Below are 15,057 nucleotides of genomic sequence, written 5' to 3'. Positions count from 1 at the left end.
GGCTGTGACATGTACCTGGTGGCTGCCCTGCTCTTAAACACAGAAACAGGGACATGTGAGTCCCCTGGACCCTGATCCCGTGCTGTGAGGTGCACCCTGCAGGGGGCATCTTGACCCGGAGCCTCGAAGACCCCACCTGGCTTTTAGGGGTCTTGGACAGGGATGGGAAAGAAGGAGTCCTGTGGCCGCCCTGGGAATAATGGCTCATATTCCCTGCCAGGGAAGGGAGACCAGCAGGCCAGGTGTCCATCAGTTTCCTCCTGGGTGTTCCCGCTCATCAGAACACCCCACTTCACCCTGGCCCCAGGTTTGAACATTGTGGCTTCTCTCTGAGGGGAGATGTTTTAACTCTGGCAAGGTTGGAAAGGTAGACGCTTGGCTGTAAGGGTGAGGATCACCTCACGGAGGGGCTATCTCCTGAGTGAACTCTCCCTCAGGAGAATTTAGAATGCAATCCCAAAAGTCCAGGCAGGAAGAGACCTCAGGGATCATTCAGTCTAATCCTCAGATGTTACCAATAAAGAGACCAAGGCCCAGGGAAGGGAACTGTCACCAGGGTCACCCATGGACTGGCATTCTCCTGTGGCCTCCTTACTCCTGGGATGGTGCTCTCTGCACACCCCTTGACCATCTAGGTTTCCTTGAGCATCTACAACTTCTGATCTGTTGGGCACTGTTTCAGGAATAGAAACGTGAAATGGAATTAGGTATCACCTCCACCTTTGGTCAGCTCCTTGGCCACAGAGCCTCAAATGAAAACTGTTATTTGGAAGAAAAACAGGCCCCAATTCTGTGAGGCTTAAAGGGTAGAGCAAGAACCAGTGAGATAAAATTGGGTAAAGTTCTAAGAGGGTAGCTGCTTACTAGCTGTGTGACCTGGGCATGCTCTTGCCCTCTCTGAACCTCAGATTCCTTATCTGTTCACAAGGAATGACAATACCTACTTGTAGGACTGTTGTGAGGATTTGAATAAAATAATCCACGTAAACGTGCTTAGGATCATGCCCGCAGTCTACGTAGTAGCTGGTACTGTTGTTCCTGTTGTTATCTAACTCACCTATGAAAGCACTTTCTCATATGAAAGTGTCCAAGAGAGAAGTAGGCTGCCTTGTGAGGTAGTAAGGTCCCTGACATTGGAAGGGCCCGAACCAAAGTTGAATGGTCACGCACCGGGGCTCTAGGGAGGTCTTCCTGCTTTGGCCAGCAAGTGGGGCCCAGGTGGCTCCACAGTCCCTTTCCCTCTGTGATTCTGTGTTGTCATTATAAAGTGAACCAAGTGGAAGAAGTAGGCTCAGAGAGGTCATGCACTGTGCCAAGGCCACACAGGACCAGAATCCAGGCCTCCTGCCCAGACCTCCTCCTGGTGGATTATTTAGGGCAGCCTCAGAACTGGGAACTGGTGAGGTCTGAAGGCGATGGGAAGTGTCTCCTGGGCTTTGAACATTTTCCCAGACCAGCACTGAGTAGAAACGGTTTGGGATGCTTTGTTTTGGCGCTGGCCCTGCAGCCTTCCATTGGCAGTGATGCCCTCTGCCAGTGGAGCAGCGAGCCTGTGGGGTCACCCTGGATGCAGGTGAGCAGGTAGAGTTCGTGGAGAACCAGAGAACCTGCTGTGCTGCAACATGACCCTGCGCTGCCCCCTGCTCACCCTGGGCCACAGCTCCTGTGATTCCAGGGGGCAGAGAAGGGAGGTGCTGACCCAGCAGGGAGGGCGGGGACCATGTGGCGCTCACTCCAGCTGTTCTGGGACCTAAAATAAAAGTCCTCTCAGAACGAAAGACGGGTGAAAGATGACCCAGGACCTGGGCATGGGTGGGGCAAAAGCACCCAGATCAGAGGCTCTGGGGCAGTTGGGGGTCCATGTGCCTGGCAGAAAGTCTGACAAAGGAGACCCAGCTGCAAGGGTTTGTATGCCCTCCCTACCCGCTATGTGGGCCTTGGACACTGGGCGCGGTGAGGTAGGGCCTGAGTCTGGGCTTCCATCCTGGCAGGGCGACAGCAGGCCTGTGCAGAGCAGTGCAGGTGAGGCACATGTTGCCAAGCAGCTACCACGTTTGTCCCCACTGAGCCTATGTTCGGCCTCCGAACCTTTCTCAGAATGACACCCCAGGTGGTCACTCCCGGGGAATTTGACCTTGGCATGGAAGATGAGCCCTGTTCCCTTCAGCTTTCTCCTCTGGAAAACGGGTACCGTAGTCCCTACTCAGCCTGTGTCTTGGGCTTGTGAGGAGAGCAAACAAGAGAATTTGCAAACCCTGGACAGGTGGCAGTTGTTGAAGGCAGTCTGGGGGTGGACAGGTCAGAGGTGGTGGCTGGACCCCAGCAAGCTGTATGGCAGCAGTGGTTTAAATGTACATACAATGTACAATACGTTCTTGAAACCATGATGCTAGTGAAAAAATGTACAAAACAGTGAGATATAATGTAACAATATATGTAAAATAAAAATACATGCCCATGGTGTAAAATAACAATATGGAATTTGCAGAAACATATCGCCCTCCCTACAGAATCTTAGACACCATTTATTGGAAGTCTGGCATTGAACCCCAGGAAGAGTGGAGGTGGTGTTAAAAGGATGATCCATGCGTCCCATGAACTTGGAGACACTCAGTCAACTTGTATTTAGTAAGCACCTACTGTATACCAAGGCCCACATGTGCACCAAGACCAGTGGAGTGTACAAGGCAACAGTCACTTAGGCCTTTGACCGAATGACTGATACCAAGCAATCTGGGGAGTCAGAGGTCAGTCTGAGAAGGGTTTCTGGAAATCCTTCTGAACTGGAAGGCATAGAGTGGAGGGGTGTGTAAGCAGGTGCGGTTAGAATTATTTCTCAGAGGATATAAGGACTGACCTGTGTGGGCCGGGCAAGGGCATTTTCTAGCACCCGAGGGGAAGCTGAGTCTAGAATGATCTCCTCCCCCACCTTGGTGTCTCTACAGAGACCCGCATTCCCAGGGCCCTTATATTGAACATACTGGAATCCCCACACCTCACTGGGGCCTCCCTGTTTGCTGGGGCTGGTTCCCATTGAGTAAGGGGTGTCACTGATGATGTCCCCCATCCCCACAGTGTGTACCTGCTGCTCTACCTGCAGGACCCGGAAAGGTGAGTAAGCAGCCAGCCTCTGTGCAGCGTGCTGGACTCTCGCCTCAGGAGGAGGTTCTAACCATAAGCTGGCGCCTGACCTTGGGGCTCCCTTTCAGCTGCATAGTCTTGGGCGGCGGTGGGGGGGGTGGCAGGAGTCAGGAGGTCAACCCCCTGAAATGACAAACCTGTGTTATCTTACAGTGTCTGCAGGCTAGGAATTCAGGAGCCTCTTAACCTGGTGGTTTGGCTCAGGGTCTGTGAACAGGCGTAGTCAAGATGTCGGCCGGAGCTGCAGTCACATAAAGGCTTGACTGGGCCTGGAGGATCCACTTCTAAGATAGCTCTCTTGTGGCTACTGGCTGCAGACTCAGGTCCTCTTACCACATGGGTCTCTCTGGGGCTGCTTGAGTGTCCTTACGACATGGCAGCTGGCTTCACCCAGAGTGAGTGATCCAACAGAGAGAGGGCATGCAGGAAGCCACGGTATCTTTTAGGACCTAGTTTTTGAAGTCACCTCTGCCTTCTTCTGTTTGTTGGAAGTGAGTCATTAGGTCCAGCCCATGCTCAAAGGGAGGGGAATTAATCTCCACATGAAGGGAGGAGTATCAAAAAATGTGTGGAGATATTTTAAAACTGCCACAGAGTCATATTTCCTTGTGCTGTGGGTGATGAGGACACAGGAACTTACCCAGGTCCTCTGAAGCGATGAAGCCTTGTAGTTCCAGGGGTTTTGGTCCAGGTGCAGCCAAGGGAGCCCTGGTCCTGCTTTGCCACTTACTAGCTCTGTAACTGTGCGTGAACCACCTAACCAACCTGAGCCTCGGTTTCCACAACTTAAAGTAGAGATAAAGGTCCTGCTTCCCCACCTCACTGCGTGGTTGTGAAAATGTCTGTGAAAAGGCTTTTTATTATAGCTGGGAGCAGCCAGAAAGCCTCCGGGAGAGGGGATGAGCCTGGGGTCTCCCGGTGCGGCTGCCCTCCCTGTGAGCGAACTATGGCTTGGTGCAGCCATGGCCGGCCGCCCGCGGTCGGCCGTGTTCTCTCCTGCCCTGCTCCTGCTGCTTCCCTAACCTTGACTAGATACGTGAGGGACTGGGGATGGTGCTGGACAGACCCAGCTCCCCCTTCACCTGCCATGGAGGGCGCCCCTCCACGGAGGGCGCCCCTCCACGGAGAATCTGCCTTTGGCTCTGAAGGCAAAAGGCCACCCCATCTGCAGCTGCTGGCTGGCATGGGGGGGGGGCGGTAGGGGGGAGGAGGCAGGCACGGCACCCACCACTGCCTGTGCAACTAGCACTGGGGCTGCAGAGGCATGGCCGTGTCTCCTGCAGTGGTGGGAGTAGAGGACATGAGCTGCATTTAAGAAGTGTCCTCTTTCCCCTTCATTTCTTCATTTGTAAGGCTTCTCGACACTAAGGCTTTTAAAAGTCTATATAAGACCTGGGGGTTTTGGAGACCATAAACCCAATGAGAACCGACTGTCAAAGGAGTTCTGAGCAGGGCGACAGTGGAGACCAGTGTGCTAACCTGGCTCTAACTCTGACCAGCTCTGTGTCCCTCAGGGGCCTCCTGGTCCACATCAGATACAGAGGGATGTATATGTATATGTATATGTATATGTATACGTATATGTGTATGTATATATACACATGTATATGGCTCAAATGATTATGTCGTACACCTAAACCTAACACGATGTCATGTTATATCTCAGTTTTCAAAAGGAAGAAACAAACGGAGGGGCTGCATTCCAGTGCTAGAGGCTAATGCTTGGACCTGGTGGACCTACTGGTTGTTGGGGAACAACCTCGAGCGGGGTCCCAGAGGCCTCAGGCGACTGTGGTTATTTCTAACTATTGACCAGTTTTGAGTTTGTAAATTCCTCGAGCCATTCTGAAAGCCTCTAGTTCTGGGATATTACCACCTGGAGGACCAGGGAGACTACAGCTGCCTTCCCCTCCACTCTTTCCTCATGGGACTGCTCTGCGCTGTTCCCTGGGAAGCCCTCACCTCTTGTGACCCCTGACGGTTTCCAAATCAGAGGCTGTGTTTCCAGTGCATTTAAATAGAATTGCAGTTGACTGTAGGCATTTGAGTTTGTTCTCCCCAGGAGCTGTGAGGATGGGGTGTTGGGGAGTGGGCAGCAGGCGGGGCTGGGTGGGGGCCTTGGGCTGGGGTGGCCCTGCTCAGAGCTGTGATCTGGGAGCCTTTGCTCCAGCCCTCCCTCTCTCAGGCCCTCTTAACACCCAGTGCCCTGGAGTTGTCCCCCACTTCCCAGTCTCCCTAAGGTCTGCTTGCAAGACCAGCTTCGTCCGTCTGTGAGAGTGGGAAAGTCCCTCAGCTCTTCAGGGCTCGGTCCCCTCCTCCATAAAGTGTGGCCATCTCTGCAAGTGATGGGTGCCCGGTGTGAGGTGTCAGCAAATGGTGTTGGGGGACTGGAGGCCAGCTCTCCGGCAATGATGCTGTGGGAGAGGGTTTCAGGGGGTCACAGACACTTTGGTCACAGAGCCCCTCCTGGTCCCTTGAGATGATTTTCATCTGTGCATCTCAGAGCCCACAAGAACATTCTCTTCCCACTTCAGCTCCATTTCTGCCCTTCTGTCAGCCATTTCCCTGTTGTTTCCTGCACGGGTCTCTTTCTATTAATCTCTCTCCTTCCCGCCCGACAGCTCTTTCCTGTCCCTTTTCTCCCTACCTGCCCTGATGTAATGTAGAACTGAAGTTTGTATTACTGCTTGGAGTTAGTCATAAAGATGGGTTTTTTTCCCTTTAAAATAGAAAAATCAAGTGTGTGGGGCCTCATTTTAAAAAAGCAAAGTCATGCCTTGTATTCCTCCTACTGAAAGAGAGAGAGAATTGCATTTTCCCAGAGTGGCCCCAGGCAGTACGTTTCCTCAGACAGCAGCAGTGGCTGTGTGAGGTTTAGAGTGTGGGAAACGAGTGAGTGTATGTCTGTGCGTGGATCTGTGCGTATGCACGCACGCTCGCACGTGTGTGTGAGTCTTCTCCCCAGAGACCCTTCCCTAACAGAATATTGTTTTCTTTCTCCTCGGTGGCTGTCGGGGACGCGGATGTAAGTGTTCCAGACGGGTGTGCCCTCCTTCAACACGTTTGCTGACTTCCATTAATGGCTCCCACTAACGTGTGCTGTGTGGGATGTGTTTGCTAACCTGGTGGTTAACAATCTGGGGGTGTTTTGGCACTATGGGGGTGGGGAAGCCTTGGGCTCCGTGCATACACATCTACTCAGGCCTCCAAGGGCTCTGAGACTCAGCCAGTTTCTTCCTCGCCCCCTGCCCCCGCCCCCCGCCCCCGGCAGAGAGCAGATGTGGAGCTGCGTGCCAGCCCGCTGTGGTCCTGCTGACACGTTCACTCTTATCGAACGTCAGGCAAGGCCGCGGAAAGCAGCAGGGACTCCTGTCCTTTCCTAGAGGCTGCCCAGCCTTGGGCACCAGGGTGGCAGCTTTGCAGGCTCAAGGTCTTGGCTGCCATCACCTGAGGTTTAGAGGTGGTTGCTGTGGCCATGAACTTCAGTGAGAGTCACTCCCCACACAGGTTGTCTCTGGGTCTTAAGGAGTGGATAGCAACAGCACAGGGAAAGCCCTGGACCAAAATTTGGAGGGAACCCCATGTGCAGAGGCACAGACTCCAACCAGTCCCCAGGCCCACACCCAGGATGCAGTTTCGTGTCGAGGCAGACCTGGCCAGGCTGCTTCTGCGGTTTCTGTCCTGGTCTGAGGCCTTTTGGCCCTGGGTGGGCCTGTTTCTTTTTCCTCCTGTCAGGCAAGAGGTATCTGTGTCCTGAAGGAATTTCTCTGTGGATGGGTGTCAAGGTCTGACTGGGGATGAGACCTAAGCTCTCAGATGATGCCTGTATTCCACCTGCTTTAGTGGATGGGCAGCCACTGGGTGCCCAGCCCTGCATCCGTGTTCAGAGGCACCGAGGATCAGCCACGGTCCCCAAAGCTCAAGATGCTTTCTGTCAGGCTGAGGCAGACAGAATGAGGCCGATACGAGAACCCGGGCACGCCACGCAAGTCACGTGGTACAGATGCCACGTGCAGTTGTGGTCGCAGGGTGAGGAGGCCAGGGAGGGCTCCCTGGAGTTGCCAGCCTTCATGTTCAACAGAGTCCTGAGGGTGCAGCTGATTTGGGCAAGGGAAGAAGGGCCCAGAGGACAACCTGACCCCACCCCACCCCCCAGGCTGGGGGATGCACAGAGCAAAATAATCAAAGGAAGGTTAACAAGCTCCATCTTGGCCCTTACCAAGGAGCTGTCAGAGCAGGGCATTCCCAGCCTACAGTTCTGCTTTGCAATTTGTGGTGAAGACAAACGAGCAACCGAGCTCTCATGCTGCCTCCTGCTGGCTGTTGGGAATACAGCAGCAGTACCTGGAAAACCTGCCGGAGATAAAGGTCTGTTGTGAGTTTTGCTTCACCCACACCTGGTGCTCATATAGTCGAGTGACTTGTGTGTTGATGGAGAGAACACATTGATGGCTGTGTGTTCCAGGAGCAGGGTGTTCCCGAGCAGGGTGTTCCAGAAAGAGGTCCGTTTTTTTTTGTTTTTCTCCTGCAGGCCTTAGGGCTGTTGACCGGATGATCTGAGGGCCCCATACATCTGCAGTCTGTGATTCTAGGTAAAAACAATATATGAAACCTAGAAAGATATGTCTTTGAGCGTCAGATAAGCCAGGTATGGGCAGGAAATATTTTATATCTCGGCTTAAATAGGAGGACGTGGAATATGCTTAAGGATTGAACATTTAAAAAAAACCTGTGCATTCCATGACATGAATTAATTCTGGAGTTTTTCCTGTGGATTTAGCCAAGGCAGATTAAAACAGGAATCTTGCTGTCATTCTGGAGGGAAGGGTATTCCTAGATTCTCTTTCCACTAGGCTTCTTTGTTTCTTTAGGACTTGGCCTTTGAAATGAACCATCTACATAACTTCACTTAAGGTTCTCTGTTAAGGCTTCCTGGCATTTGACATCCTGTCTTGAAGAACACGTGAGCTGAGTATGCAGTTGTAATGCACTGTCAACATGGCTCGTCTGTGTAAGAGAGGGAGCTCTAGTCCCCTCTTCAGATCACCGCACTGATCCGTTCTAGAGGGGATTCTTCCCCTGAGCACTCTTTGGTGTGGCGTCACATGTCCAAGCTGCAGGGTTTGACACCTCTCAGTTAAGGTAGCATCTTCCTTGTCCCAGGGCAGCGGTGCCCCCACCTCCCTTGGCAGCTTATCGGTTCTGCTCACCAGCTTATCAGGTTCCGGAGCCTGTGCTTGTTCCTGTGCACAGTGCCTGCCAGTCTCCAGTTGGAACCTCACAGTCCTGGACCAGCCTGCAGGGAGGCCCGGGGGATACTGGCTGCTTCTTCAGACACGGGGACCTCGGCTGTCCTAACAGGCGTGGCTCGTCATGCTGTGTGCCTAACCTTGCCCTTGCCTGCCCTTCCTGGCTCCTTTCTCCGCTGATCCCTCCCTGCTGTACTTTGTCTCCTTTGTATAGATTGTAAATGGACATTAAGTGGTTGAGGGAGATGTGAATGAGGGTGGTGTGAAGGCCTGGGAGCCCCACGAGGTCCAAAACCCGTTGGCATTTTCGGATGAGGAGGAGGAAGATCTGCTGGATTTCATGTACAAGTATAAGGCGCCTCGAAAGACGGAGTTCCCCCTGGAGGTACACGGTGTCTGGGGCTGTGTGGTGGAGCATGTGTTTGCACAAGGGCCTTTCCCTGGAGACCTGGGGGGCCCAGGAGTGGCATCCCTTGGGGCACCCAGCACCTCCCGAGCGCCTGGGGTAGGAAGATCTCTCCCCATCAAACAAACAGGACAGACCACTAGGTAGCATCCAGAGACTGGCCGAGGGGTGAAAAAGACTCTGCTCATTTTATTTAGAAATAGGAGAGGTGATCTAGCATTTAGAATAAGATTTAAAAATTTACAACTACTGGGACTCCTGGGTGGCTCAGTCGGTTGGGCATCCCACTTCGGCTCAGGTCATGATCTCACAGTTCGTGGGTTCGAGCCCCGTGTTGGGCTCCGTGCTGACAGCTCAGATCCTGGAACCTGCTTCAGATTCCCTCTCTCTCTCCCTGCCCGGCTCCTACTGTGTGTGTGTGTGTGTGTGTGTGTGTGTGTGTGTCTTGAAAATAAAAAAACATTAAAAAACTTTTTAATAAAAATTTTAAGAAATCAAAAATTTACAACTACTAACATAAGATGATGTAGAAATGAAAAGCAACCCCAATGTGTGTTTTAGGGGAAGAAAATGTGTTATTTGACAAGTTTTTGTAAATAAAGCATGTTCGTCATCGTATCTTCAAGACACAGCAATAGTGCCTAGTATAAAGCCAATATTGATAAAATGTTACTGAAAGGGCACAGCCCTCTAAAGCGACCTAAATCAAATATACTTAATAGATGTACTATGGCCAGTTGTAGGTGTGGATGGAGTTTTGGCAGCAGGAGGGCTAAGCCTAGAGCCTTGGGGCCTTGCTTTGTGATGTGGGTAGGGAGTCACCAGTCTTAGACTCAGGTGTGGAGCTGGCAGAATTGGGGACCCCCTAGCCTTCCTCTCTGCCCCTCACATCTCCTCTCCCATGCCCCATCTGCTAAATACTGTGGCCTGAAAGTCCATCTGAGGCAAGTTGGGAGTCCCCCTGTCCTCAGCGTAGGGACCCCATGAGACTTAGTTGAGGGGATGCATTGAAATGTTCTCCTACTCAAGCACCATGACCTATCGATCCCATTCAGACTAGGACCGTGGTTATTACCACTGAGTGTACACAGAGTTCATCAGATTCCTTTCCAAGGGTGGGGCACATACGGATCAATTTTGAAGTTAGAGGTTTTGGTAAAAGATGTTCTCGCTCCAACACAGCCTGAGCCAACCCATGATAGGGGGAGGGGCTCAGCTCTCACATGGAAGGTGCCCAAAACATCATAGGGTCTAAGGGTTTTGCCATTTTGGTTTTGTTGTGTTAAAACGGCACAAGCTGCTTTACTGTTTACTTTAAACAGCCTAAGGCAGGTTTCTAAAGGTAGGTTTCCCTGATTCCTCTTTTACTCTGAGTCCAGAGGTGGCTGGTAAACATTTCCTAGTCAAAATGGTGATGTGAGGGACTGGGGATGTGGAAGACCAGACCTTCCTATTTCCTGTTTTGTTCTCTCCCTTTCTCCCTCCTTCCCTTCTGTGTGCCTTCCAGGCACTGAGCTACTTACTGGGAAATGGCGAATGTGGACCTGCCCTCCAGAAGTTCACAGTGTGGAGGGGGAGACAGGGACCAGAGCAAACACACTCTGCCAAGGATGCAAAGTCCCCTGATGTCCTCTTGTGTGCAAAACACTAGGAGAACAAAGGTGACCCTGGTTGTGTGTCACTGGGCTGTGAGGAGAGGGGCTCAGGAGTGACTTTTGAGCTGGGTGCTAGAGAGGACAATAAACAGCAAGACAGAGAAGGACGGGAAGGGCTTCAGGTCAGAAGGAACAGAGGTGTGGAAGGATGCCACAGCAAAAGTTAGTAGAGAGAAGTGGACAGAGACAAGGGTTGAGGGTAGCTTGGAGCCAGTTGTGTGACTGCACTCCCTCCTCCCTCCTCCTCCCCTCCCCCCCCCCCTCCGGCCTTGAGTGCTATGCCAGGAGAAAAATTTCTTTTTCTTTCATTGTAGAAGGAATTTCTGTGATCTGTGTGTCCCATGGTAGGAGGGCTCCCTTGATAGTCATTTGTAGGGGAGATGAGGTGGAAACCTTTATACTTAAGGACAGTGTTTCCTTTTGCTGTGTGGCTTGCTGTGCATTAAAGATTTCACATCCAGAAAGAACACTGGAAACTTGGTGATGGAAATTTTTAGCACGTACCTAGAAATATGAGGCTGGTTCCCAAAGGAAATAACAAAGACAAGGGAAGAGTTAGGGAGGCATTTCTCTGTGCTGAGTCACTTGTTAGGGTCATTTTGCTCCCAAGACTCAGGGACTTAGGGAGCATGAAGAGGGAGGGAGGCGCTCAGCTTCAGGATGCTGGGGTGTGACCCTGATTCCTGCTTAGGAGTGAGCCCTCCACCCAGCCAACTGTGTCACACAAGTGTTCGTGTACCAAAGGAGTTGTGTGTCTCAACACAAAATGCACACAGGTGCTCGCCTCAAAAGGTTCCATGCAGGGGCACCTGGGTGGCTCAGTCGGTTAAGCGTCCGACTTTGGCTCAGGTCATGATCTCACGGCTTGTGAGTTTGAGCCCCGCGTCAGGCTCTGTGCTGACAGCTCAGAGCCTGGAGCCTGCTTCAGATTCTGTGTCTCCCTCTCTCTCTGCCCCTCATCCACTTGTGCTCTGTCTCCCAAAAATAAATGTTCAAAAAAAAATTTTTTTTTAAAGGTTCAATGCATACACCAAATTGAGGGATGCCTTTTTGTGTTTTCTCTGCCAGGCACCGCCTAGAGTCCTTCGATCCCGCTTTAGGAAGAAAAGTACCTCATCCTCAGCCACTGAAACCACGTGAGTGAGATGAGCCAACAGCACCGGACCCACAGAATGTTTCTTCTCTGCCTTAAAGAGCTAGTCACTAATAACATAGAAATCCGCAAGCTGGCGTGCTTTGAGTGTGCAGCCTCACAGACACAGCCTTTTCTCTCTCTCCTCTTACACTTTTAAGATTTTTATTTTCCTTTTCTTTATTTTGCTGGGGAGAGGCTAAAGGGAAAGGTAGCTTGTGTGTGTGTGGGGGGGGGGGTGTGACCTTTAAGTCTTGAGGTTAGTAATTTTCTGCAATTGGATTGTCAGCAGTGTGGTTTTAGAAATATAAGAGATCACCCTCACACTGCTGAGATGTACATTTGTAATTTATTTGTTGCATACTTCGTTTTTAGTCCTGTAAATGCAAACAAAGCAATTTTTTTAAACTTTTTTTGTTCTTGGTACTAATACTTTGGACTACGGTGTACATATTTATGGCTTTTGGCTTAATGTAATGGACTCGCAAGGGCTGCCAGAGGTTCTGATATGTAAGAAAACTACGAGATATGTAAAAAATTATTTTGATTCTAGAGAATGTCTCAGATGTGCTTATAAAGCTTCCAAATACAACTCCAGTAAAACAGCCCTTTTCCTGTAGGACGATGGTCCATATTCTTCAGATAGATGTTAAGTCAATAGACCAGAGACGTTTGGAATGAACAGACAATATTGTACTGACAGACACGAGTGTAATGAGGCCAGGGGAACAGCCCAGAATAAGAGAGGTCACAAGAAGCTTGTCTCCCCCTGGATTCTGGGTTAAGAGCTTCTGAATTTTGTCGAGGGATGTACCAATGGCTTAGGCAGGTGGCTCACCTTTGGTAAAACCTCCTGGGGATGTGAACTCACAGGGCTGTTGTGAGGAATCATTTTAAGTGTTCCATCAGTGCTTGACAAATGATTGTTTCTCCTTCATAGTAACCAGTTCTGTGACTTATTTCCCCAGGTAGAGGAGCCTATAATCTGAGCACTTGATCAAGAGAACAGTAAGCAAAAACCGACCAATCAACCCAAAACAAACCTAAAACTATGTTTCAGATATGCTGTCAAATACGTCTGAGACACCTGTCAAAATGCTGGGTTCTAGAAAGGTTTCAGAGGTTGAGATCTTTATGGACTGACTTGCTGCTCAGCTCCCTGGGCAGCTGCGGCTCACACCCTTCCCGGCTTGTGCAGAATGTGAACGAGAGAAGTCGCACTCATGGGCACTCCGCGTCTTACCAGACGTCTTATGCAAGCCGAGATCACTTAGTATAATAGAGCACTAGCTAAGGGGACTCTCTACTTAGACTGAGAACTTTATCTGAAAAGAAGAATCTGGTTTACATAGCATTTCAGTCCGAGGTAGCTGCTCCCCACCCCCTTGGAGAGCTGAGCCTAAAATGTAGGACTTGTATATTTGTGCTTAGAGTTGGTGTTTTCTTTCAGTGTAATGCATGCAGTGGTCACAAACCAGTCACTTATAATACTTGGATTGTGTTTGTTCATAGATATGCCCTGATGACTAGAGAATTAGTGTTATGTACCACATAGAACTTGCTGTCAACCGGCTATAAACAGGCCCAGTTAAAGACCGTCTCATTACTGATCTACATACACCAACATATATCAGTAGTCTTTGCTGATGGCACACTGGCTGGACCTTAGCCACCCGAGAAAGGGTTTTACCTGAAGTTGATTGTTGCCAGATATGCACATTTAAATCCCTTCTTCCCACAATTCCTCTGAAGGTGAGTTTGTAATTTACAATGGGATTTAGGAAAACAAACCTAAAAGCAAATTTGTGGTTCAGAGAGCAAACATAGGCTCTTTATGATCTTTCCCCCACACCCACCAATCCCTAAACCCATTAGGGAAGACAGAAAATCTAATTTCTTAAAGCTCACTGAATAGTTTCAGAGGAAAAATATATGCTTTAAATGTATTTACCTGTTAGTTGGGAGTACCCAGAATTATCAGAAACAGCTTAAGCAGCTTTTTAGCAGTGTTTTTTTCTTTTCTTTGCCAAAATAATAAATGCCTTTAGCAGCAGAGATCCTTCGTGAACAAACTATATTTTCACCATTTTACAATGTAAAGTTTTAACAAGTACAAGCTATCAAGTTTGCACTCAACTATGCCAAAAACAAGTTTGAAGCACTCTACTCTCAGACATGCTGTATTACTGCTCATTCAAGATTTAAAAAATTTAAAGGTATCCAAACTGCTGTCTTAATGTAAATGTAACTATTTTTCCTTCAAGTGTTGATTAGGGAGTTGGTTTCTCTCTTAAAAACACTCACTGTACAAATGAGAGCAGCTGTCATATTTCTGGCAAAATGTGTTTACTTATCCAACAAGCTGTATATTTGTGTATGGACTGACATAAAATGTGAATGCCTCCAAGTGTACATGTAGTGCTGTGGTGTTCTGTCTAGAGGATATAACTGAACGTTTTTAATTTCCTGATTTACAGACATAGGCTGTTTACAAAATGCTAGCTTGAAAGTCTGTAATTTTCATGTAATAACTTTTAGTTATTTGCCGTTGAGCACCTGTTCTGTTTCTGAGGAGGTAAGATGGGGCGGTGTACTTATACACTAGGAAATGGAGTCATAATCCCTCCTGGCTTTGTGTGAATAGCTTGCTCACTTCACTGGCCTCTGAAATGTGTGTAAACTGTCCGTGTGTTTGTGATAACAGTGCTTGTCCACCATGACCACAGCTGAGTATCTTCCTAGTCCTTGCCTTGCACAGTATTGGAAACGGCAAAGGATGTACTTCATTCTCAAATGGCACACACTCAAAGAGCTGACGTTCTCGGTTGTGACTGTGCAGTTTCCCTAGTTTATTCCTGTAGTCCCTATAGAATGATCTGTGATAAAATAGTATACTGGACTGTGCATCAAAGGGATGTAAAATTACAGTATTCCAAAGGTTGAAGTTCTGCTGTTTTGTTACAATGCCTGATATATACCTTGAATAAAGTCTTAACGTTTTTCTTTTAAAAAACATCTTTGTAATGTCGAGCTTATGAGGAAAGAGAAAATACTTTAGAATGTTTATTTTTATTTTTATTTTTTTGAAAGAGAGAAAGCTTGAGTGGGGGGAGGGGCAGGGAGAGAGGGAGAGAGAGAATCTCAAGCAGTTTCCATGCTCAGCGCAGAGCCCAACATGGGGCTTGATCCCATCATCATGAGATCACGGCCTGAGCCAAAATCAAGAGTTGGGATGCTTAACCAACAGAGGCACCCAGGAGCCCCAGAAAGGGAAAATACTTTTTTAAAATGTGGAAAGTAGCAAGGATTTAGAAGCTGAGGGCTCAGTCATTAACTGGCCTGGTGCCTTGGCCCCATGCCTACTGCATAGAATTGTTGTGGTGGAAAAAAATTAAAATGGGTGTTTTGAAAAACAGTTGATCATGTAAATATAAACCTGGTAGTATGTTTTACATTTTTAAAAGTCACTAGTGG

At 49.3% G+C, this 15,057-nt stretch overlaps 1 protein-coding gene across 3 annotated transcripts in view; it reads left to right on the top strand.

The window, feature by feature from the left end:
- The window catches only part of REEP1 (receptor accessory protein 1), a 110,922-nt gene extending 96,326 nt beyond the window's left edge, over positions 1-14,596 (top strand). The window contains exons 7-10 of one of the 3 annotated variants that reach the window (XM_030311043.1): positions 3,076-3,111; positions 8,624-8,775; positions 11,520-11,587; positions 12,552-14,596. In XM_030311043.1, coding sequence (XP_030166903.1) covers positions 3,076-3,111; positions 8,624-8,775; positions 11,520-11,587; positions 12,552-12,555 — 260 coding nt within the window. In that variant the 3' untranslated portion in view covers positions 12,556-14,596. Of the gene's footprint in view, positions 1-3,075; positions 3,112-8,623; positions 8,776-11,519 lie in introns of all 3 variants that reach the window. The other 2 variants (XR_003967842.1, XM_030311044.1) reach the window with 2 other exon arrangements.
- Positions 14,597-15,057: the final 461 nt, after the last annotated feature.

This window comes from Lynx canadensis, chromosome A3, assembly GCF_007474595.2.
Source record: "Lynx canadensis isolate LIC74 chromosome A3, mLynCan4.pri.v2, whole genome shotgun sequence".
Taxonomy (NCBI): Eukaryota; Metazoa; Chordata; class Mammalia; order Carnivora; family Felidae; genus Lynx; species Lynx canadensis.
The sequence above is the reverse complement of the archived record's forward strand: the minus strand, read 5'-3'. Positions and strand labels throughout refer to the sequence as shown.